Genomic DNA, 25,982 nt, shown 5'->3' with positions numbered 1-25,982 from the left:
AACATCAGGTTTGTTTATAGTTTTTGGCTACTATAAATAAAGCTTCCAGAAACATCGTGTACAGGTTTTGGGGTGAATGGAAGTTTTCTTTTCTTGAGAACAAATGCCAAGGAGTGTAGCTTTAGTTTTTATGACAGTTCTAACTGGCTTCCGGTATGATGCCAACTACAACCCCAACAATGACATCTCAGCGACCCAGTCTCTCCACATTGTCACCAGCATTCAGCATTGTCACTACTTTTTTTTAATTTGAGCCATTGTTATAGGTGTGTGATGAGATTGTACTGTGGTTTTATTTTTTTAAGATTTCATTTGTTCATTTTTAGAGAGGGGGAAGTATCCTCATACTTCCTCTCCTCATAAGGAGAGAAGTATCAATGTGTGGTTGCCTCTCACACACCCCCCTACTGGGGATCTGACCCACAACCCAAGCATGTGCCCTGACTGGGAATCGAACTGGCAACCCTTTGGTTCGCAGCCCTCGCTCAGTCCACTGAGCTACACCAGCCAGGGCCATACTGTGGCTTTAATATACAATGCCCGGATGGTTAAGAATGTTGAACATCTCATTTACTTACTTGCCATTTATGTACCATCCTATGCACATAAGTTTTAGAATACTCGTGCACATATGTACAGAAGACTTGCTGAGGTTTTGGTAAGAATTGCATTAAACCTAAATATTAATCTGGGGACAACTGATATTGTTACCGTGGTAAGTCTTTCAATCCATGAACATGGTATGTCTCACCATTTGTTTGGGGTCTTCATTGACTTCTTTTATCAGCATTTTATAATTCCAGCTTCGGTTTTTAATTTGTGGAGAAATCATAAATAGCATTGTATATTTAATTGTAGCATCTGTGTGCTCATCACTAAAGTTGTCTGTTGTGTATTTACCCTGTAGCCATCACCTTGCTGAACTCACATATTAGTTATACGGTTTCCCGTTTCTTTGTTTTATTTTTTAATAGATTGCTTGGAATCTACAGAAACAATCATGTCATCTACAGTAGGAACAGTTTTATTTCCTCCTTTCTAAGCTGTATACCTTTTATTTCCTTTTCTTGCCTTATTGCACTGGCTACACCTTCCAGCACTATGTTGAATGACAAAGGTGAGAGCAGACATCCTTGCCTTGTTTCTGATCTTAGGAAGCAAACATTCGGTCCTTCAACCAATAAGTATGATGTTTGCCGTAGGTTTTTTTGTAGATGCTGTTTATTAACGTGATGGCATCCTGGATATTTTTTTTTAAAGAACTGCAGAGACTAGTGCTAATATTTACACACACACTCATACTGAAAAGGGCATCCCCCTCTGGGCGAGTCTCTCTGTTCAGAGCGTGGACCCAATCTAATCTGTGGCTAACCTAGACCTGGCTTCACTGCACCTTGAGTTCAGAGCAATTTGTCTCTAGCTGCAGATGTTTTGAGAATGGGATCAGGAGTTTCTCCAAATCAGAGACAACAGCAAAGGGGCATGCTGGGGTCCCTGGGTTGTATAGCCAAGCCCTGCACATTCTGAACCATGAGAGCCTCCTGTTTTCACAGCCTGTGGATGGCTGAAGATGCTCTGTGTGGGCGGGGCTTTCTGCCCTTCAAGGGGTGCTCTCTGCCCCGCCCCCACTGCAGTGCAGTCTGTGAACATACAGCCCAGGCCCTTCCTTCATTGCTTCTGCAGCATCCCAAGCTCCACCACACGCTCAGCAAAGGCACTGGGAGGCTGCACTCTCATCTGTCCCACCTCATCCGTGACAGAGAGGATGGTGCCCATGTTCCCTTATCCCCGCACAGGAGCTTGTCACTTTCTGCGCTTCACGTCACATGGGTCTCTGTGCATCTTCACAATTCTGATGGTTTTGTAAACTGTGATTTTTGTAGCCCCTGCTGCTTATTTTGTTTGTTCTCTGTGATGTTGAGAACAACAGGCTCTTGAAATCTTATCCTGCCCAACTGGGGTAGGAAGCACCTTGCAGCAAACGTGACCAATGAGAGACAGGAGACAGCACGGAATGAATAGAAGACAGATAATTCCCTGTCCTCCTCCATCTGCTTCAAGACACGGCGCTGCGACAGAATGCACCCAGAAAGGCCCCACCTGATGAACCTGGCACCTTGCACAGTCACCCTCGGTACTCGTTGGCTTCAGAACTCGTCAAACCCTGCACTCATCACATTTCGATGAGAAAAAATGTTTCGGTGCTCAGAGCTTGCTCCGGACTCGTCAGTCTTGCTAGAATGTGTATGAGTCATGTCGCTGCGCCAAAAGAGAGAGGGCTTCTTCCCTCATGGCTTGCTTGGTGCTCATCAGTGTTGGCATTGCTCACAAGCTCTGGAATTTATGAACCATGATTCCCAAGGTAACTCGGTGTCTGTTTTCTCTCCTTCTCCATTTCACCTCACTTCCGCCCTCTGTCTTCCGGCCCCACTGTCGCGTCTCCCAAAAAAGCGTCCTCAGGCAAACTTGACTCCACCTCCATTTTCTAGGAAACCCAGAGGAGGCAGCATTTTCTCAAGACTCATTTGAATTGTTCTTAGCTCTTAGGAAAGAGAACAACCAAAAGGTATTGGCTCCAGACAAAGAAAGAGTTTTGCGTGCTGTTGCAAACTGTCTGGTGTCTCCCATATAATTTACACAGCAAATGACACTTCCCAGCCAACTGAAAAGTTTCATCTAAGACAGTCATCAAAATGTCAAACCCCGGGGGCAAGAAGGAGTTATGGTGTGATGAGGAGCGTTTCAGCTTGGGATGATGGAAAGTTCTGGAGATGGATGGCAGTGATGGTTGCACAACAGTGTGAATGCGCTTATGGCCACTGAACTGTACACTTAAAATTGGTTAAAACTGCCTGGCCGGGTGACTCGGTTGGTTAGAGCATCATCACATATGCCAAAAGGTTGCAGGTTCAATTCCCAGCCAGGGAACACGCCAAGGTTGCTAGTTTCCTCCCCAGATGGAGAGCATATGGGAGGCAACCAATGAATGTTTCTCTCTCACATTGATGTTTCTCTCTCTCTCCCACCTTCCTCTCTCTAAAATCACTAATAATAATAATAACAACAACAACAATAATAATAATAATAATAACATCCTAAAGTGAGGATTAAGAAAATCGGTTAAAACCATTAATTCTATGCATTGTATATTTTTCCAAATTTTGGGGGGGTCAAACTCAGAGTCAGTGAGAGAGGCCCCTCCACAGAAGTGTAGAATTAACATCCAGTATGGCTGGACATCTGCCAGGAACAGGCACCATTCAGCAACCTGTAGGGTTAAAATATCCCAAGTCTTGCTGCAGCTGGTGTGGCTCAGTGGACTGAGCACCAGTCTGCAAACCAAAGGGTCACCAGTTCGATTCCCAGTTGGGGCACATGCCTGGGTTGCAGGCCAGGTCCCCAGTAGGGAGTGTATGAGAGGCAACAACACATTGATACTTTTCTCCCTCTCTTTCTCCCTCCCTTCCCCTCTGTCTAAAAATAAAATAAATAAAGTGTTTTAAAAAATAAAATATCCCAAGTCTTGAAACCTTCACTGTTGGTTACAGCTGTGTCCCTGCTTCCAAAAGGGGCTTCCAGTAACTGAAGGAACATTCAGTTATATTTTAGGTTATTGGCCATGTAAATGGTCTCTGTTAGTGTTTCTCCTCGGTCACCCCTTCACAGTCACTCTACAAGGTCAGGAAAATCTGGACCAGCCTGGGGGCTCCTCACCCTTCGACACCCAGCTGCCCCCGCCCCTCGCTGGGGTGTCATCTGACTCCCCTCCAGGCTCCTCCTGGTTCCCCTGAGCACCCTGCACTGCTGAGCAAATAACCCTTTGCTGCCATCTTCGCTTCGGTGACTGTCCCCACTCATGAGCCCAGTGTCAGGTCACAGCGGAGGCTCCATGAGGCTGAAGAAACAAGATCCCACACAGGGGACACATTTCCATGTGCCCCTGCGTCCCGTTCCTCCCAGGGACGTTAGCTATGGCTCTGAGCCCACCCACCGCCTCCCCTGGGCTGGTTCTTAGAGGGGGGCCCAGGTCTGGCCCCTCACAAGCCTCCAGAAACTGCAGCGACTTCCCTAAAGAGTCCCCCGTTACAAACAAGGAGATGAACTCAGCAGGAAGCTGTGGATTTCACAGTCAGATGTGAACCACAGAACAGAGAAGGCGGGACGACCCCAGCATGCCTGCGTGGGAGAATAAAAACTTCAAATGTACCTGGTGTGTTCATCTGAGATCATCTGCAGCCCTTCCCTGCTCTCCCTCCCAGGTGACCAGTCCCCAGGTTTGGGAAGGACGCCAGCGCGGGCCTCCAAAGACAATCGCAGGCAGACCCCCGTGTCTGCCATCCAAGCCCAGTCCCTCCCGACTCTGTCTAAGTCACTCTCCAGTCCCTCCAAAGGCCAGCACCCTCCCCAGCAAAGAAAACCTTTCCTCCCTAATCCTAGGTCCACATCCCCACCTCGCCGGTCAGCATCACCACCCCGCTCCTTCAGGGGAGGTAAGAGCCTGAGACCCAGATGCCTTCTGATTCACTGTCTGTTTCTAACCACGAACCATGTGGGCTCAGAGTTGGCGTGGGAGCCACGTGGGCCCAGGTGCGCCGTGGAAAAACACCAACTTGGAGACATAAGTAAGGACTGTCCTCAGGCCACGGGTTTAGGTTAGGGTGTCCGGGCAGCCCCGCGGGGGCGTGGGAGGGACAGGAGAGAGCTGCCCCACTCAGAGCTGGAGATGGGCCTGTGCTCAGGAAGCCGCCCGACATGACCACCCTCGCCGCCCTGGCGTGGGCACGCCCCGGGCGTCACTGCGCCTCGCAGCGCGGCGCGCCCCCCTCTGGCACCAGCACCCCTTACCTCCCAGGCAGGTGCCAAAGGCCAGCGCGTACATGAGCGGCGGAGTGGGCAGGCTGACTTCGGGGTCCCGACCCAGGTTCAGGAGCACCGGGACCTGCAGAGGGAAAGGAGAGTGACGTCACACCCAGGAGAGCGGCCGTGAGGCAACGGACTGGACCGTCAAAATCCAAAGCGCTTTTCCAGCCGTCAAACAGCAAAGAGCACAAGACGCTCGACCAGAAGCCAGGTGAGCTCTGGAGCCCACAAGGCCTGGGGGCGCAGCCATCGGTGCATCTTTGCTTCTGGCCTCACGGGACCGACCGGCCCTCCTTCTCCTCCGCGGCCCCCGCTGCAGCTGTGTGATCAGCTCATGGAGAGCCTCGCAGGGCGCCAGGGACTGTAGCCACGGAGCCAACCGCCCACGCTAGCTCCACGCACAGCCAGTTCCGAGGCCCCTGCTTGCGCCTGCGCTGCCTCCCCAGTGCTCAAGCACAAACTTAGTAAAATCTGCCTGGAATTTTCTATGGGGTTCCTCCCAATTTCCATCTTGAGGAAGCCAAGAAGCCCAACACTGGTAACAAAAAGACGCATCCAACCAGCACCCGGGCCTGTGGATCGGCAGTGACAGCTAAGACCCAGGGAAGGGACAAGGTAGAGGAGAGATCGGGTCTCAGGACAGGGAAGGACACCATGGGAGGGGGATGACTGTTCCCAGCAGCAAATAAGATCACAGGCAAAGGGCCCTGGCTGCTGTGGCTCAGTGGATCGAGTGTCGGCATGCAAGCCAATAGGTCACTGGTTCAATTCCTAGTCAGGACACATGCCTGGGCTGTGGGCCAGGTCCCCACTAGGTGGCGTGCTACAGGCAAGCACACATTGATGTTTCTCTCCCTCTCTGTCTCCCTCCCTTCCCCTCTCTCTAAAAATAAATAAATAAATAAATTTTTTAAGAATAAATTTAAAAAATAACATAGGCAAAGGCACACGAGAGACAGAGGCCCAGCCCCATGCTAAGGAGGGTCGCCCCAAGTCCAACTCACAAAACACCTTCTCGTGCCAGGCACAGTGCTCGTGAGTACGAGGATGCAGCTGCAGGCAGGCCTTGACAATGACTTTGGTGACGCCACAGTGGGGCTGTGCAGAGTGCAATGGGAACCCTTAAGATAAGCAAGGCTGTGGTGGGAGCTTTAGGGGGTACATCGCAAAGGGGCCTTTGAGGGACTCCTGCGTTTGAGGAACTCTAGTCCATGAGCTCTGGTTTCCCGAGGCAGAGCCCGAACCTTACCTTTCCCGCCTCCTTTGCAGCTAGAACAGCCCGTGACATGGGCTCCCACTGTCAGACACTCCTGAGCGAGAGGCAGCTTGGAGGGTCTGGAGAAGCGTGACCTGGCACCCGCAGGGTGGAGTGACAGAGGTCCCAGCACTCAGAGGCCAGCATCAGGGGGAGGGCCCAAGCACCCATGCAAAGCAGCCGGCATTGGGGCTCCAGGGGGTGAATGCCCACTCAGGGTATCCTTCAGAAATCCCATGAACCATGACCATACGCTATCTTTACATAAATTCCTGTTCTCTTTTACCTAAACAGGACTCTGGGAGGGCAAGTGTTGACTGCAATGTGGATGCAGCCACGTGCATTCCACACAGAAAACCCCCACTAACCTCTTATGAATAAAATCAGCATCAGCCAAACCAGTTGGGGCATGAGATTTTTTTAGCTCTCAGCAAAGGATGTGTTTATTGATTTTAGGGAGACAGGAAAGGGGGGGGAGAGAGAGACAGAGAGACAGAGAGAGAGAAACATTGATGTTGGAAATGTAGATGGGTTGCCTCCCGTACACGCCCTACCCAAGGATCGAACCCACAACCTTGGTATGTGCCCTGACCAGGAATCAAATTCATGATCTTTTGGTGCCTGGGACGACGCTCCAACCAACTGAGTCGCCCAGCCAGTGCAGGGGACGGATGAGATTTATCAGTCCAAGAGAAGTCAGGAGATGACAGAGAAAAAAATAATCGGCAAAGAAAAGGCATAACACAAAACCATAAAAAAAAAACAGTAGAAATAAACACTAGTGCATTCGTTAACACAAACTTCAACATATAAAACTATTCTCTTAGAAACGGATTACCTGCTTGGAATTTGAAAAATTGACTTGCATGTTGCTTAAAAATACCTAGAAGGATTCCAGAAGAAAACAATTTTCTCAGGAGGCTGAAAATCAAGCTCTGGAAGAAGACAGACTGGACAGGGGCTCGGGGTGGGGATGGAGAGGGACCCTACACAACGTGCAAGAGACCAGCCGCCCGCAGAGACACGAATCATGGGCCTCCAGGCCGAGTGGAAACGTGTCCATCGCTATGGCGATGCATCACATCAGAACGGTCAGTCAGAGAGGCCACGGTGAGTCTGGACAACATCCAACAACACGCGTCGATCCGCTTGCACATCTGACCATGGAGAAACTCCGCTCCTTACACGTGGAGCTCACCGGCCAGGTCTGAGGACACTTCCGGGGGTGTCTAAGTACACAGTCTGCAGACCGGACCCTGGCCACCGCAGTTGAAGGGGAAAGAAGTGGCACAAAGACACCCACGTGGAAAGGAGGGGGCAAGGGATTGGGGAAAGGGTTGCAGACCTCGGCACCCACCCAGGGTCCCCCTGCTGCCCACGGCCCAGACCCTGCACCTAGGAGGGGCCACGTGTCCGCTTCCTGCCCAAGGTCACCCGGTGCCACTTCCAGGCTCGAGCAGAAACCCAGCTCCACGCTGTCCCCTGACACAGCCACGCGGGCACCACATGCCGACATGGGGAAGCCGGACCACTGACCTGTGGGGGTTCAGCTGGCGCGCCCCCCCACACACACATTGGACTGCAGCTTCCAACTCAGCATTTGATTTCCGTCCATGGTGACACATCAACCAAGACCCCTCCCTCACTCCCTCCCCCCGTGTGCCATCAAATGAATGAGTGTGCCCCAAATTCAGGAGGGCGGCTCCCTCAGGACAGGGAGGGGCCCTGAGGGTGGGGGAGGAACAGGAAAATGTTACGTACAGTACTTGACGTCACAAAAATAAAAGACGAGACAGCCTCAGGTAGAGGGGAAAGATGTTGCCGCGTCCCCATCTGGAGTGGTCAGCACACAGGCATCTGTCACTGTAGCTGTGATTTCCTAGATTGTTGTTTTAATTTTAAATTTTAAGTTGCTATTCAAATTCAAGGAACAAAAATATCAAAAGGGTTCTTCTCACCCTGGCCAGGTGGATCAGTGGTTTGGAGCATCAGCCATACACCAAAAGGCTGTGGGCTCCATCCCGGTCAGGGTGCAGGCCTGGGTTGCAGGTTCGATCCCCGGTGGGGGCACATACGGGAGGCAAGCGATCCATGCTTCTCTCTCACAGAGAAGTTTCTCTCTCTCTGTCTCTCTCTCCCCACCTCCCAACCTCCCTCCCTTCCTCTCTCTCTAAAATCAATAAACATGTCTTCAGGTGAGGACTTTTTTTAATTTATAAAAGTGCCATTTTTTAAGAAAATGGAGGAATCTAAACTGTCACAATAGCGGCGTGTCTTTCAGGCCCACGGAGGACCTCGCTCCTGAGACCTGGAAGCCACATGCCCCAGCACATCAGTTCTGAGCACCTGTGACCATGAAGAACAGGTAACAGCTGGCAACGAAGTCCTCGGGCTGTGGCCACCCGTTGGGGCGTCACTGAATTCAGATGCACAGTGGGGCAGGTTGGGGAGACCCCCATAGACTCCATTTCAACCGAGACCCGGACCAGCACGCAGTCCCCTCAGCAGGAGGCCCCAGCCGCCACCTGAGAGGGGCCGATGGCCGCCCCCCAGCCCTGCGGACCACAGTCCTGATGGCTCGCTGAGCCCCGCTGGACACTGGACACCGGTCACACACCTCCTTCCCTCGCTGGGGACTTCATGGAAACACACTGACAGCCACGGAACAGCTTGTAACTGCCGAGCCCACACCGAGTAGCTAGGTGGCTGGAGGGCCACCAGGGAGACACTCTGATTCCAGGTGTCGTGCGGGTGACGCAGAGTCCCAGGTGACCCACAGCCCCAGGTGACCCTGAGGTCCTGTGACCCAGAGAAGCGCAGCCTCGGAGGCCGGCCCGCCCTCGGCTCAGTGCCAGCGCCTCTGCTCTGTGCCTTTGGGCCCTGTGGTTCTGACTGTGACGTGGGGTGATGGAATGTCGTGGGAGCCCCTGCACGGTGTCTGTCCTGCAGGGGGCAGAGTGGGGCACACAGGGGCCCCCAGGTTCCTGCTCCCACCTTTACTTTGTCCCATCGGGGCTCACAGTGCTGCCGTGAGCCGAGCGATCGACCACTGAGCCAGAGGGCCCAGGGGGGACGGGGCTGTCCGCCCGGTGAGGGCCTCTCGTGCGCACCCCAACATCAGCCGCAGCACACGTACAAATCGGTCCAGTCCCTGCCCGCACCCGGAGCCCGGCGGGCCGCAGCGCACCGCTGACACATCCGCGCACCGCTGACACTTCCGCGAGGAATAAAGGACAAATGCCTCAGCCAGGCTCTGTCTCGGGGCGCTGCCCCGTGCTCTTCAAGAACAAAACGAAAAGTTGCGTTTTCTATCCCTGAGCGGCGGCGGCTGTCAGTGGGGTGGACCCACCACGCACGGCCCACCCGGTCACTGTCTGACCATGTCCTCTGCCCTCTGAGCCTGCGGGTGAGCACAGCCAGCGGCCAAGGCCCCGCCTCTGCCTCCTGGGCTGGAAAGCTGAGCCCAGACGTTTCCAGGCTGCAAGCTGGGCCCCTGCCCCCATGGGACGTGTGACTCACCATTGTGGCCGTGAACGGGATGTTGTCCATCAGCGAAGACGCGAGCGCGGAGACCCACACCACCAGCACGATGGCGGCTGCGAGGCGCCGGTCCTCCGGGACCATCTGGAAGGGGCAGGCGCAGCGTTAATCACACGCACTCGGGACACCGGACCCTCGTGTCCTGGCATGCACGGCCGTCTGTCCTGCGTCGGGCACACGGGAGGCCCGGGAGGCCTGGGAGGCCCAGGTGTGTGCACAGGAGCTGCCTGCACTGCCCCGACCCCGCCAGGAGCCCTGCCAGGTTCCAGGGGTCACACTGAGCGAGTCCCAGGCACACCCAAGTCAGCCAGCCCATGCATGGGGAGCCGGTGGCTCTGGACCCGGTGGCGGCACACTGGTCGCACCGGTCACCCCCACCTGCTGTCCTGGCACGGCGCCACCGCTGGGACCTCTCGCAGTCCCTTACTGAGACTGCTGTCTGCCTGTCTGAGGTGCTAACCAAAGGCTAATAGCAAAATTACAGGATCCGTCATTATATCTATTTTGTAAAAGGCTCCCTTCATCTCCAGGCTACTCAGGATAAAGCAGGGCCCTGACTGTGCTTTTTACGTAATTAATGTGGCCTATTCTTGCCAGATTTTTTTTTTTAAACAAAATCAAAGGCCCAGTGGCTGGAGCGCATTGTACCGCCACATGCAACCTACCTTTATCAGCAGAGTGGTCTGCTCGCCCACATACTCCACTAAGTGCAGGTGGGCCAGCGCCTGGAAGACATGGATGGGAGATGAGAATCGCTTTAAAGCTGGGAACACACACGAACATTAAAGAGCCTGTCTTTGAGATGGAAATGAGGGAACAGACGGTGAGCCCAGGCTCCCTTGCTTATAAAAGACCATTTCTCTGGTACAAGAAATCGTTCACTATCGCACAAGCTCACTGAGGAATCACCGAGAAGCAAGTACAAGGACGTGATTTGTGCCCTGGCTGGTGTGGCTCAGTGAACTGAGTGCTGGCCTGTGAACCAAAAGGTCACTGGTTCGATTCCCAGTCAGGGCACATGCCTGGGTTGTGGGGCCAGGTCTCCCTGTAGGGGGCGTGCTAGAGGCAACTGATCTATGTTTCTTTCACACATTGATCTTTCTCTCCCTCTATTTCTCCCTCCCTTCCCCTCTCTCAAAAAGTAAATAAATAAAATCTTAGGGAGAGAGAAACACATAAACACACACATTATTTGTGTTCATGGCTACATTCAATTTAACTTCCAGTGGAAGACTGCGTTGCCTTTCACACCTCCACACCGATCTTCCATGGAAGGTGCACCTCACATTTCTTTCAAAGTTAAGCATCGAAGAGTTTTAGAAGAATAAAAATAAAAAGAGGACACAGGGTTTATATAAGCGTCAGAGAAAGGAAGGACGGGTCTATTTAACTGAAGGACTGGACAGAACCAGGGAACTGTGTCCAGAGAGAGGTGGGGTGCAGGTGCCGTCTGCTCCAGCTGCAGCCTCGTCCCAGCCCTGGTGTGAAGGGGGTGGCTCTGTTGCCCACAACAGGTCCTGGGCAGGGAATAGCACCAGGAGGCCACCAGAAGTGAGTGACAGCTGCCCCACACCCCTCAAACGTGGCCTTTGCACAGTGCTGTCACTATGCTGAACCTGACTATAAAAATTAAAACCATCAGCGTGCCCATGTTTAAATATAAATTTGAAACATCCCCATCTTTTGTCAAGTTGCTTGTTGGCCTTCATTTAAAAGCTATACAACCCAGGCCTGGCTTGTGTGGCTCAGTGGGTTGGGTGTCATCCTACAAACCAAAAGGTCACAGGTTCGATTCCCGGTGAGGGTGCGTGCCTGGCTTGCAGGTTCAGGGGGGAGTAGAAGAGGCAACCAATTGATGTTTCTGTCTCACTTTCCCCCTCCCTTCCCCTCTCTCTCTCAAGGAAGGAAGAAGAAAAAGAAAAGCTATGGAGCCCAGCGTCAGGAAAACTGTCAACAATATCCCAGTAACTCTGTGTGTGACAGAGGTGGGGGCCACACCATAAGGAATATAAATGTCAAATCAAATCACTATGTGTGCACCTGAAACTAAGGTCATCTGGTACATCAACTCTACTTTAATAAATAGAATTTTATTTCTTTTTTATATGTTTATTGATTTTAGTGAGAGAGATAGGGTGAGGGAGAAAGAGAGAGAGAGAAACATTGACTAGTTGCCTCCTGTATGCACCCCAACCAGGGATCAAACCCACAACCTAGGTACATGCCCTGACTGGGGATTGAACCCCCAACCTACCAGTGTAAGGGGCGATGTTCCACCCCACTGAGCCACACCAGCCAGCGAAAAACAGTATTTTAAAACAGGGAAATAATTTAAATAAATGAGTAGTTAAAGAAAGCTCAAGTGTGGCTCTTGGATCAAAATTCTGCTATTAGAGCAACTAACCCCTTGGAGAAATCTACTCAGAGCAGGGCTCCTCGGTCTCGGCACTGCCGACATGAGGAGCCCAATCATTTAAAAAATTGTTTAATTAACCCTGGCTGGTGTAGCTCAGTGGATTGAGGTCGGGCTGCGAACCAAAGCATCTCAGGTTCAATTCCCAGTCAGGGCACATGCCTGGGTTGCAGGCCACAGCCCCTAGCAACCACGCATTAATGGTTCTCTCTCTCTCTCTCTCCCTCCCTCCCTCCCTTCCCTCTCTAAAATAAATAAATGAAATCTTTAAAAAATTGAAATTAAAAAATTAAAAATTATTTAATTATTTTTATTTTTCACTGATAGTTAGCATTCAATGTTCTATGAGTTTCAGGCACACAGAAGAGCAGTTAGACATTTATACACCTTACAACTGACACCCCCAATAAGTGCAGCATCCACCGACCTCCCGGGCCATTCTTTGCTGTGGGCCTGTCCTGTGCATTGCCAGGTATTGAGCAACATCTAAGGGACGTGCCGGCAGCAGTGCGACAGCCAAAAATGTCCCCAGATGGTGCTAATGTCACTGGGGGCACAAAATCACCCCCTGTGAAGAATCACTAGTTTAGTGTAACCCAAATTTGACTAAAATACAATTTTTTTAAAGAATTTATTTATTTATTTTTAGAGAGGGAAGTGGGGGAGAGAGAGAGAGAGAGAGAAACATCAATGTGCGGTTGCTGGGGGTTATGGCCTGCAACCCAGGAATGTACCCCGGCTGGGAATCGAACCTGGGACACTTTGGTTCCCAGCCTGCGCTCAATCCACTGAGCTACGCCAGCCAGGGCTTAAAATGCAATTTTTAATTTGTGACAAAATTAAGTGCAGCCACATCTTTCATGGTGATATATACTACTCACTGAAAACAAAGTCCAGTCTACAGCCATACAACCCTGAACACGCCCGACCTCATCTGAATAAAAAGACCAAGGTGTTGGCCCGGCTGGTGTGGCTCAGTGGATTGAGCACAGGTTTGTGAACCAAAGGATCACTGGTTCGAGTCCCAGTCAGGGCACATGCCTGGGTTGCTGGCCAGGTCCCCAGTAGGGGGCGATCGAGAGTCAACCACACATTGATGTTTCTCTCCCTCTCTTCCTATCTTCCCCTCTGTCTAAAAATATATAAATAAAATCATTTTAAAGAGAAGTCCAAGGTCTAAACTTGATGAAAATTCTCTGCTAGATATCAAATCGAGTTCTGTGCACGTCCCGACATGCAGCTTCAGGCAACGATGTGACTGCAGGTGTAGGTCCTGTGATTATCCCAAACACCACGGTGCGTGGCATGCAGCGTGAGTCAGAATAAAAGGAAATCTTCAAAATGCTTGAATGTTACATCTAACCACTCAGTTCAAAGTAATTGATCTCTTTATTGGGAAAAAAAGCCAAAATAAAAGGAAAATGCAACCTCTATAGGAGACCGTTCTGTGTGGCATGGGCCCAGACAGGACCCACACCCACAGATAGGTTCTCCCGTGGGGAATCAGGCCTGTAATGTACCTGGGATGCTTTGAGACTTGCTTTTGGCTAAAACTCCCTCACCCTGAATTGAGGCAGCAAACATTCACTGCATAGCTTTAAAGTAACTTCCTAAAATCCATGCTAAACCTTCCAAGGATGAGTATAACCAGTTCAATCACTTTTCCCCTTTGCATTTGCAAATATCCTTCTTCTGTGATGTGATTAGTGGCATCCTCTCCTTTGTTTTCTGTAAAAGGTAACCCCCTAAAGCAAACCTGTGCGTAGTAAATGAGGACCATCATGTAATGTGCCCAGAAAAGCAATAAAAGCTTGTCAAGACCAGGGTCGGGGTGCTCTCCCCTTGAGAGAGTGGCCATCAAATCCCTTTTCCTCCACAGGACTCAGTAGTCCATGTGAATTTGTCTCATATCTCATCCATAACGCCGGGGACCCCACGAGCTAGGGTTCTCGTCAACCTCCACTGAAGTACTTATTTATAAAATGGCAAATGAAATAACCGTGTGACACCTCACCCTCCCCGGCCTACAGGTGTCAGTACGCAATGTATATTGTACATGTCGGCAAGCTCCAGTTTAAGTGTGGTTGAAGGTCATGCACACCGCCATCTCCCCCGCTGATGTATATGGTGAAAGACGATCGCCTAACCACATGAAACCTCCTCATTCTCCTGTGGGAGAAACAGGTCGCAAAAGGCTGGGGCCACCACGGTCTGACATCCTGGTCCCATTGAAATGAGGCAAATACATCAACGCTACTACTTTTTTCAAAAGAATATACTAGGAGGACTAAAGGTCCCTTGTACAAGCCAAATAAATAGATCCTGGATAAAGCACACTCGGCCCCCGGCCCCTGGCCAAATAAATAGATCCTGGTTGGAGCATCATCCCTGTACACCAAAAAGATTGCGGGTTCGATTCCCGGTCAGGGCACATACTTACGATTCCAGTTCAGTCCCCGGTTGGGACATGTATGGAAGGCAACCAATCAATGTCTGTCTGTCTGTCTGTCTCTTTGTCTCCCTCTCTCCCTTCCTCTTTCCCTTCCTCTCTCTCTAAAAATCAATAAACATATAATCAGTCGAGAGTTTAAAAAAAACACATTTGTAGCATTAGTGAATTAGTAAGACAAAGCAATGTTTCCCAAGGAATCCTCTCCTCATGAATATGTTTCTCTTTGCTGCCTGGGAGCTGCAGGCGTGGGCGGCACAGAACCGCCTTGAACTTGATGCTGAAGCAGAGCCCTGAGGCTAAGCAGCAGTGGGGTGGTAGGCTGAACCGGGGATTCTCACACTCAACCGAGATCCTTGCCACAAGCTGCATCCCCCAGCGGACTCAGACGCAGGCCCCAAAAGTAGGCACTCAGGAGTCCTGCTGACTAATATCAAGTCACAGAATGATCATCTGGCATCGTCAAGGACACACAAAGACTGACAACAGGAACGAGAAACCAAAACAGATTTCCACAGAGCCCAAATCTGCATACAGGAGAATTCAGTTACAGAACACGGGAGAGGGATTCTGTTCGAAGAAAGTGGGGGGTGGAGATTGTAAAAGCACCGTTCACCACCAGCCCTGGGGGAGCTAAGGGTGAAGGTTGTCACCTCAAAAGAATCCCTGAACAGGTATAGAACTGCCAAAAACAGGGAACAGAATTTTAAATGATCTCCAGTGAATGCTAAGGCAAACAAGGGGGATTGAAAATAAAAATACGAAAGGGAAGACTAATAAAGAGATGGCAGGTTTAAACCCCAATGGAAACAGAATAAACATATATTACTTAAAAGGTGAAAATTGTCAGAGCAAATTAAAACTTTGAGCTTTATGCTCAAATCCATACTATTGCCTCATACACTTCTAAACCATAAAGGTGCAGAAAAGTTGAACATTGAAGGATAGAAATATATGTACACCTTGCAAACTTTAATAAGTGAAAGTTTTGTAACTGTTTTTTGGTTCACAATGAAGAGTTAACGATTCTAAATTCATACGACCTCAAAATATATAAAACATGAATAGAACTACAAGGACAAAATAGACAAATCCACAATCATTTGGGGAATTTGCCAAAGAAAAAAAGAAACGCGAGTTGAAAAATCAGAATGGGAATTGAAAATGTTTGAATGAAGAAAAATGTAAACACAATAAAAATACACAGTGCAACTTGGAGGACGCAGCTAAATCTAAGCTAACGGGAAATCTGGGGTCTTAAATATCACACTAGAAAATAGGAGGCAGGAAAAGGCAAAACCTAAGCACTATCTTCAAAGGTTAGGGGAAAAAAAAAACAGAACTGAACTGAAAGGAAGAAAAAAATAAAATAGAAGGCAAATAGAAAATATTCCATTGAGTGTTAAGACTAAAAACGTATTCACTCAGTCATGAGCAACTGATGAATAGAAAGGCAGAGGGGGGGGGGGGAGGAGAGGGGAAGGTGAGGAGGGGGAGGGGGAAAAAGGAGGAGGAGGAGGGGGACAAGGAAGCAGAGGGGGAGAGAGAACAGGTCACAAGTCATTGACACCAGCAATGAAAAGAGGGGCCTCCTGCCCTGGCTGGCATAGCTCAGTGGATTGAGCTCGCGCTGCGAACCAAAGCATCGCAGGTTCGATTCCCAGTCAGGGCACATGCCTGGGTTGCAGGCCACAGCCCCCAGCAACTGCACATTGAGGTTTCTCTCTCTCTTTCTCCCTCCTTCCCTCTCTAAAAAGAAAGAGGGGCCTCACTAAGAACCCCACTAAACAGATAAAGCAGTGAGCATAACTCCACCCCAGCGCTTCATCCTTCATACCTACATCCACCTGATTCAGCACCATTTGCCGAAAAGATGTCCCTTTCTCCACTGACTTGCTTTGGCACTTGCATTGAAAATCTTTGGACCACATCTGTAGGGTCTGTTTTGGGATTCTCTATTCCGTTGCCTTGATCTGCTTCTTACCAGTACCACCACGCTGGCTTTGTTGCTGCAGCGTTCAAGTTGAATTGTGAAATGAGGGAGGGAGCTTCAGCTCCAATGTTGTTCTTCTAAAAATGCTTTGGTTGTGCCCTGGCTGGTGTAGCTCAGTTGGTTGGAGCATCAGCCCATGGATGGAAGGGTCAAGGGCTCGATTCCCGATCAGGGCATGACCAAGGTTGCGGGTTTGATCCCTAATTGGGACAAGTACAAGAGGCAACAAATCTATTTCCCCCCTCCCTTCCTCTCTCTCTGAAAGCAATGAAAACAATGCTTTACATTTTTCAACAATCTCTCAGTATGTATATTTTTGGTGTAGAGATCTTGGGCCTATGTTGTTAGTTTCACTTCCGGTTTTCTTTTTATTGTTTTTGGTAAGCACTGTAAATGCCATCGCTTCTTTAATGTTTTCCACTGGTTTGTTGCCAGTATAGGAGAATACAAGTTACTTTTCTATACTGATCTTGCAGTTGTGACTTGGTTGAATTTATTTACTAATTCTAGTAATACTGGGGGGAATTGTATGTTATATGGGGTTTTCTACATGAGCAATGTCATCAACAACTAGGGACAGTTTCAGTTTTTCTATTTGCGTTTCTGTGCTCTTTATTTCTTGGGAACTGTGGCCTGTAGGACATGATGGTGGAAGCGCCATGTTCTCTATCTCCACAAAAAAACAATTAAGTCTCCTGATATTAACTCGGAAGCGGCCTCTAGGTTTTTCAAAAATACCCTTGATCAATTTAGAGATTCCTAGTTTTCTGAGAGGTTTTTTTTTTTTAAAGATGTTATTTATTTGTTTTTAGAGAGAGGGGAAAGGAGGGAAAAAGAGAGGGAAACAGCAATGTGTGGTTGCCTCTCAAGCGCCCCCTGCTGGGGAGCTGGCCTACACCCCAGGCATGTGCCCTGACTAAGAATCAACCAGCGACCCTTAGGTTCACAGGCCCATGCTCAATCCACCGTGCTACAACAGCCAGGGCTCTGAGAGTTTTTATGATGAATCTGAATGCTGTCAAATGCTTTTTTATGTATCTGTTAGAATGACTGTAGACTTTTTCTCCTGAATTCTGTTAATATGGAACATTGTGTTGATTTTTTTAAGATAATTTTTTAAGATTTTATTTATTTATTTTTTAGAAAGGGAAGAGAGGGACAAAGAGAGAGAGAGAGAAACATCAATGTGCGGTTGCTGGGGGTCATGACCTGCAACCCAGGCATGTGCCCTGACTGGGAATCGAACCTGTGACACTTTGGTTCACAGCCCACGCTCAATCCACTGAGCTATGCCAGCCAGGGCTCGTGTTGATTTTTAAATGTTCAATCCACCTTGTGTTCCTGGAATAAACCCTTCTTGGTTAAGAGATGTGATCCTTTTGCATTGGATTAGACATTGTCACATTAGATTAGATATTTTTGTTAAAGATTCCAGATCCCTGTTCATGAGAAATGTTGGTCTGCAGTTTTCCCATAATGCCTTTGTCTTTAGAATGAGAGTAACACTGGCCTCGGGAAATGAGTTGGGGAGTGTTCCCTCCCTGTTATTTTCTGAAAGCATTTGTACAGAACTGATGTTGCTTCTTACTGAATGTTTGAGAGATTCAACACTGAAGTCACCTGACTGGTATAGCTCAGTGCATTGAGCACGCACTGCGAACCAAAGGGTCGCTGGTTCGATTCCCAGTTGGGGCACATGCCTGGGTTGCAGGCCAGGTCCCCCGTGAGGACCATGTGAGAGGCAACCACACATTGATGTTTCTCTCCTTCTTTCTCCCTCCCTTCCCCTCTCTAAAAAAAGAAAAAGAAAAGAAAAGAAACCTACTGAAGTCACCTGCAGCTTTCCTGTGGGAAGATTTTTTATTAATTCAATTTCTTTACTTGGTATAATTCTGTTCAGATTTTTCTATTTCTCCTTGAGTCAGTTTTGGTAAGTTATGCTTTTCAAGGAAACAGTCCGTTTTACACAGGTTGTTGAGTAGGTTTGCATGAAGTTATTAAGGGTGTTCTTGCTGTGCCGTTCATGCCTGTAGGGTCTGCGCTAATGACCCCTTCTCACTGCTGATTTGGCTGGTCTGTGTTCTTCAGCAGCTAGAGGTTTGTCCATTCTTTTGATCTTTGTAAGTCTTTCTTCTTTTCTAAGTATGTAATCAGGAAGTTTCCCTTTTCAGCCTTCAGCTGCATCCAACACTTGTGGCGTTTTATTTCGCCAACACTTCTTTTACAACACTTTCACATCTCCTCTGTGACTTCATTAGAATCCTGCTGCTGAATTTTAAGACATGGACTTTCCCGAGTGACCTGACTGTTCTTGGGTCCTGGTTTAAATTTGCTGTGTGCAGAGTCCACAACCCTCATCGGCAATGACATCACCTTGGAGGACTCACACGTGAACAGTGAGGGGTCGGGGGGCGCGTTCTGCAAACATCGCCGACGTCTTAATGGTTGACACTGCTGTGCCCGTCTTCTGGGGCGTTCATGTCCTTCCGTCCAGGTGGCTTAGCAAGTTCTGAGAGAAGACAGAACCTTCTGTGGCTGTGGAGTCGTCCACTCTGTTTTAATTTAGCAAATCAATTGCTTTTCTGAGGCTTTATTAGGCAACTTTATCATCGTCCTGTCTTCCCGATAAGCTGCCCCTTTGTCATGATTAAATGGCGCTCATTACCTCTAATAACACGATCTGTCTACTTGATGCCACTTCAGCCTCCGTGCAGGCTGTTGGCAAACTATATTGGTCCATTCGCTCTTGTTCAACCTAACTGTATCTTTATATTAAAATTGCGTCTCCTGTGGGCAACGCATGTTAGTCTGGCACTTACACCGGCTCCCTCAGTGTCTTCGAATTGGAAGGTTGCCTTTGGCGTAACTGTGGATATTGCTGCACTCAGCAAACGTGGATATGATTGGCTCATTCCCTCTGTTTTTAGTCATTTCTGTGCCCACTTTCCTGGTTGCTTTGGGGTTACTTCAATATTATGTGGCTTTTATCCCTTAGCTTTTTACCCAAATATTTTCATTGTATTTTTAGTACTTACTCCAGGGATTACAAGATACATACCTGGCTTTTCTGCTCAAAGTTAGTATCTTATGGCGTCAAGTCAAACGGAGAAGCCTCGAAAGGACACAAGTCCCCTCCCTCTAGTATGCATGTCACCTATGGATGTCACAACAACGCTCACCAGACAATATTGTAACTGATGTTTTCAACAGTCGGTAAAGAACTTAGGGGAGGAAAAGGTTTTTTTATACATTCGCCTAACTAGTTACCACTTCCATTGTTCTTCCTTTGTTCTTGTTCAATTTTTAATTTATTGATTTTTCAAGAGACAGAGAAAGAAACGTGATGTGAGAGAGAAACATCAGCCAGTCGCCTCTCCCACACACCCCAACCGGGGATCGAACCCACAGCCTTTGGGTGCACAGGGCGACACCTCAACTAACAGGCTACCCAGCCAGGACCCAGCCAGGATTTTTAGAGATATTTGAAGTATTATAGTTCTAGTTTCTGACCTTTGCATCTGGTTCTGTTCGGTCATTCCTGTTGCTTTCCTAGGAAGTCCTATGTTTTCATTTATTTCAAATGTGTTCTCTTTGCCTCATTGAGCATAGTTGCAATAGCCACTTTCCACATCCGGGTCATTACGGGGTTGAGATCTCTTGATTGCCTTTTTCTCTTGAGAATTGACTACGTGTCCCTCACTCTCTGGAGATTGAGTCCTTCAGGGCTGTCCCCTAGATATTGTCCCTAGTGAGATATGTAGGTTCCAGGTCCTGTTAGAATCTTCTGGGGATAATTGATTTGTTTTTTTGTTTGGATTGGTTTAGAAGTTAGGCTGAGACCACAGCCGCTGTTGCTCTGGCTCACACATCCCAGGAGGGTCCGGGGCTGCCTCCCATGGGCCTGGGGCCGCCGTCTGAGATTTGTGCAGAGGCTCCGGCTTTCACCGCCTTGGCTAAGCCTTGCTCTGTCTGGGCCCGTCCAGCGCCCACCTCATTCGGGAGTTGGTCAGAGGCCTGTGTGGACAACTCTCCTCTCAGACAGGCCTGGGGGCCTTGGCTAGGCAGATGCAGGTCCGCCCCACACAAGAGCTGATCAAAATTAGGCTGGTGTTTGTGTAAATTCCTGCCCAGAAATGAGACGGGGCCCCTCTGGCTCTCTTCTGAGGCCCCCCAACTGTCCGGCGCACAGCTGCTGCTTGTCTTGGCTGCTCTGGATGGGAAGGCAGGGACCCTGGGTGGGAATGAGCTACCTCCGTCAGCACGCCATGGTGCCACTGAGGCCTGCCCTGAGGGGAAACCCAGGGGAGAGAACCAGGGACACCAGCCCCAAGGGGCCCCTTCCCTGGGTATCAATGCCCCTGCACAATCCAACTGGTTTTGTTTATTTTTCAGAATCTAGGGATAGTTGATTTTTTTATTTTGTCTGGCATTTCAGTTGTAATCAGAGGGAGGATCGGATTTTCGTAGGTTCACAGTTCCCCCACACTGGCAAAATGGAAGTTCAACCTTCTTTCTTATTATGAAAGCCAGTAAAATTGCCCTCTTCAGCCCTGGCTGGTGTGGCTCAGTGAATTGAGTGCCAACCTGCAAACCAAGGGGTCAAGGGTTCAATTCCCAGTCAGGGCACATGCCTGGGTTGCAGGCCAGGTCCCCAGTAGGGGGCATGCGAGAGGCAACCACACATTGATGTTTCTCTCTCTCCTTTCTTCTTAAAAATATAGATAATAAATAAAATGAATTCTCTTTTTGTATTCCATGAAGGAGAAACATGGAAGCGACTTCAGTGATTGTGAAACACCAAATTCACAAAATGAAATTTATTTTTGTGGCGCGTTTGTCATTGTGGCCATGCTGTTTTCTTTTTTAAAGCAAGAAGGACAAGCCACTGCTGTTCTCGAACTCAGGAAGCGAACACGTGGGAATCACTCTGGGGTGGAGCCAGCAGAGGCCACTGTGCGCTCTGCCGGCACATCTCAGAAGGAACTTCCCAGGTTCCCAGGGGATGGACCATTCTCCCTCACGTTCACATCACATCATTGCTCAGGTGACCATGGCATTTCCCAAGACAGTGGAGAATGCAAGATATGTGACTCTTATGTTATAAGCCATAGGTTTATGCATGAAGGTGACTTATACCACATAGGAACTTATGCAAGAAAATGGTGGCCATGACCAGTGTGGTTCAGTGGGTTGGGCATCATACCACAGGACGAAGAGTCACTGGTTCGATTCCCGGTCTGGTCACATACCTAAGGCTATAGGTTTTATCCCCAGTTGGGGACCTGTGAGAAGCAACCAATCAATGTTTCTCTCACACAGTCATGTTTCTCTCCCTCTCTTTCTCCCTCCCTTTTCCCCCCTCTAAAGAGATAAATCAATAAAATATTTTTGAGAAAAGAAAATGGTGGATGGCCCAGGAGGATTTGGATGGCTTCCATGAAACCTGTTTGGAATTTGGCATGAGTGATTACCCATGAACATGAAATTATTACATGCAGCCTACAAATTACAGCCTTTATCCTATTATTACCACTGTGATTACCTTCGGTGACGGAGCCTGGGCTAAAGATGCCCCTCTGGGGCAGAGACACGGTGAAATCCTGTCTCACGGGAAGCCTTTCCAAACCTCCTAGACCCCCAAGGAGGGAAAGAGCTACAGCATCAGCGTGCCTGCCTGGGAAACCCGTTGTTTAGGAAACAAGAAATTACTAAAGCCTTGGGAAACACAACTATTCAATTTTGCTTTCTTTTCCACTGAAGATTCTGATAACAACAGTCTCGCAAGGAGCCTTCCTCAAGGGGTCCCTCTGAAAGCCACTCGGTACCTGTGACAGTTGTGATGACTGCCGGGCCCCTGGACACGCACTGTGATTTACAAGCATAAGTATTTTATAAACATTAGTCCTGGTGAACCAATAGTTTATACAGCTCAGTCCCATTCATTTTTTAAATCCTCACCCAAGGGTAGGGTTACTGATTTTAGAGACAGAGGAAGGGACGGGAAGAAAGAGAGAGAGAGAGAGAGAGACAGAGAGAGAGAGAGGGAGAAACATCGATCAGTTACCTCCACGCGTACCCCTGAGCGGGGATCAACCCTGTAACCTTTCAGGATATGAGACCACACTCCAACACACCGAGCCACCTGGCCAGGGCCCATATTTTTTCATTGGTCTGACCAATGTCTGTTGAGTGCCTACTACGTGCAGGCACTGTTAGGCACACTGGTTTCCAACAGTGACCACGAAGGACACATTTGCTGATTCCCAGGGGCTTTATGGTCTGGTGATGGGAGACACACAAAAACACAATTTACAGGCATGTGTAACACACACATACACACAGTCACACACAGAATATAGCCACAGCTTTATGGCAACACAAAACAGACACTAATCTGTTGCAAGAGAGGGAAAGCAGAATAAAGAGCGAGCCAAGTGACAGGAGGGCTCTCTGCACTGAGCCACAAGGGGCCTCTGAGGTGGACGCCTGAGCAGACCCGGGCAGGGTTGCACCAGCACCAGCATATTCAGCAGGAGCCCCAGGTGGAGGAGACACGTCGAACCCACACCCATCAGCGAGGTGGCCCCCAAGGCTGGGCTCAGTGAGCAAAGGTGGGTAGTGGAAAACAAGGTGTGAGGCAAGGCAGCCAGGCCTTACATGGTCTGGAAGCCTCGGCTGAGGCTCTGCATTCCGTTCCAGGAGTGGCGTCAATGCCACGCTGCCGTCAAAACCCCCAGGGCCACTGTTCTGGCCAAAGGCTCTGAGGGAACGCACGGTGTTTGCAGCACACAGACGTCATCTGCAGTTCAACGCTGTCCCAAGAAGACCCAAGGGCGAGCTTTTCAATGCCATCGGGCAAAGTAGATGCAATGTCTCATTCAAGATTCTCAAACCATAAGCCCGCCTGGGAATTCCATCACCAAATGTACTACTTGCTTCTGGGAACTCTAAACAGCCAACAACACTTGTTCTATTCTTAGGATGATAGATAAAGATGGATTTAAATGTGTGCTTTTTAATATTCAAGCTACTAACTAAGGGGATAGTAATATTACTACTTCCAAACACTGGGTCAACAGATTCAAAGGAAAGTAAACAATATACTACACTAAGGACTTCCGGTAAAGATGGTGGAGTAGGTATACACCATACCCACAGCCTCCCATGACTGCATCAGAATAATAACTAAATGATGGAACAACCCACCCAGAGAGCCACCTAGAGTCTAGATGAACAGAAGTCCTATAGCTAAGGATAGAAGGAAGAAGCCACGTTGAGACAAGAGCAGGGGCTGAGACTCTGAACAAGCTGGCCCCACACCCACGTGTGGGGGCTCAAAATCAGGAGGGAGATATCAGCTGCAGAGGTTCCCCCCAAGAAATAAAGGGTCCCAGCTCCAAAACAGCTCCCCAACCCAGGGTTCCAGAGCCAGGAATAGACATCGTATAACTTCTGGCTGTGAAAAGCAGCAGGGGTCATGGCTGAGTGAGACAGAGCCTTCTGGAGTCACAGGTGTTCCTCTTAAAGGGCCAGCACACAGACTTACATGAACTCACTTACTCCGAACTCCAGCGTTGAAAGGCACCAGGGACATACGGGAAGGAACTGTTGTCTGGCTTCAGGGTGAGAGCTAGAGGGGAAGCTTTCTCCCAGACAGAAGTGACGGCAGAGGCCATTGTTCCTTGGCTGTCCCTGCCCCCACCCAGCCCCCAGGTGCAGGGGGTCACCAAATCTAAGCCTCCATCAAACTCATCCTGGTGATTCCCTAAGACCCCACCCCACCCACCTCTCACACGGGCAAGAACCTCTTTCAGTGGCTGAGACAGACAAACAGCCTTCCTTGGCCTGTGCTGTGGACTTCTCGAAAATCTCTCAAAGCTTCGCAACCCCGAAGCAAGCAGCATCCAGCCTTGGCACGCTCTGCACCTTTTGCTAAGCAGCCCCAGGCCCAGCACTAGTGGCCGTCTGCCACTGGTCAGGTCACAGTTTGGCCGCTGCCAGACACCTCCGAGCCCAGCACAGGTGACAACCATACACAGATTACTTTGTAGCAGCTCACACCAAGTGGCCCGGCACAGGGCACAGGCATTGGCTGACCTTGACCTCCACTTCCCAAGAGGCCCCAGAACCAACACACCCGGTGGCCACCTTCAGAGCGCACCAGAGCTCCACCCACCCACCTCCACAAATGACACACCTGCAGGGCAGCCTCAGCAGGCAGTGGAGTCCTGATGAAGCAAATCCCGCTCTGTGAGGTCAGCCCCTACACAGCAATTTGCCCGCCGCAGTCGGAGACAGTCCTCCAAGCCAGTTGGCCTGAGAGTCAGTCTCTCCCACGGCAGTGCCAGCAGCGATCAGGGCTCTGCTACAGCAGGAGGGCGCACACACCCACACCAGGGACACCCCCGGAGCACCCTGCTCAGGAGCCCAGGGAGACTGCCCCGCTGAGCCCCACAGGACACCTGCTATCCCACAGGACACCCACTACATAAGGCCACTCTCTACTGAGCCTGCAAGACTGAGCAGCTCTACTTAACACACAGAAACAAACACAGGGAGGCTGACAAAATGGGGAGAGACAGAAATATGCCCCAGCTGAAAGAACAGAACAAAACTCCAGAAAAAGAACGAAATGAAATAGAGACAATCTAGCAGATGCAAAGTTCAAAACGCTGGTTTGAAAGATGCTCAGTGAAGGCCTGGCTGGTGTGGCTCAGTGGATTGAGTGCCAGCCTGCAAACCAAAGGGTCGCCGGTTCGATTCCCAGTCAGGGCACATGTGTGGGTCGCAGACCAGGCCCCCAGTAGGGGGTGTGTGAGAGGCAACCACACATTGATGTTTCTCTCCTTCTCTCTCCTTCCCTTCCCCTCTCTAACAATAAATAATATCTTTTAAAAAAAAAAGAAAGATGCTCAGTGATCTCAGTGAGAACTTCAACAAAAAGACAGAAAAGTATAAACTAGAACCAGGCATAAACGAAAAATACAGTAACTGAAATGAAGGAAATAGCCACGGCAGAGTAGATGATACAGGACTGAATCAGCCATTCGAACAACGAGGTAGCCGAAGTCACCCAATCAGAGCAGAGCGAGGAGAGGATGGTGTGAGAAAAGGAATCGGCTGTGGGAGCCGAGCTCAGAAGCTGTGTGTCACACACTTCATTGCGTCTTCCCCACCCTAGCCCCCAGTCTCCATCGCTGTGTGCAAAACAGCTAACGCCTAGGTTTCAGGGGTAACCGAATCAACACCACCCCATGCTGCACAGTAGCTAATGGATACTGTGTGACTCAAGCTGGGGACAAGTGACTTCATCTGGGACAAGTGATTTCGTTGGGGACAAGGATAAAAACAGACCCTAACAGGCACAAGGGAAGGACCAGGCTGGCAGAGCCCGCACTGGGCCCCTTGCTGGCCCTCGGACTCTCCCTGGAAGCTGGGCCTCCTGCCCTTACCCACCCAGCTCTCCCGTCTT

General features: G+C 49.6%; 1 protein-coding gene across 1 annotated transcript in view; it reads right to left on the bottom strand.

Moving 5' to 3' along the window:
* Positions 1-4,735: 4,735 nt before the first annotated feature.
* Positions 4,736-25,982, bottom strand: part of OCA2 (OCA2 melanosomal transmembrane protein) — a 113,752-nt gene continuing 92,505 nt past the window's right edge. The window contains exons 20-22 of the mRNA XM_036013546.1: positions 10,321-10,380; positions 9,635-9,739; positions 4,736-4,939 (exon numbers count right to left, since the gene is read on the bottom strand). Coding sequence (XP_035869439.1) covers positions 4,736-4,939; positions 9,635-9,739; positions 10,321-10,380 — 369 coding nt within the window. The remainder of the gene's footprint in view (positions 4,940-9,634; positions 9,740-10,320; positions 10,381-25,982) is intronic.

The sequence above is a fragment of the Phyllostomus discolor genome, chromosome 12, assembly GCF_004126475.2.
Source record: "Phyllostomus discolor isolate MPI-MPIP mPhyDis1 chromosome 12, mPhyDis1.pri.v3, whole genome shotgun sequence".
Classification (NCBI taxonomy): domain Eukaryota; kingdom Metazoa; phylum Chordata; class Mammalia; order Chiroptera; family Phyllostomidae; genus Phyllostomus; species Phyllostomus discolor.
This window is presented reverse-complemented; position numbering and strand designations above follow the sequence as displayed.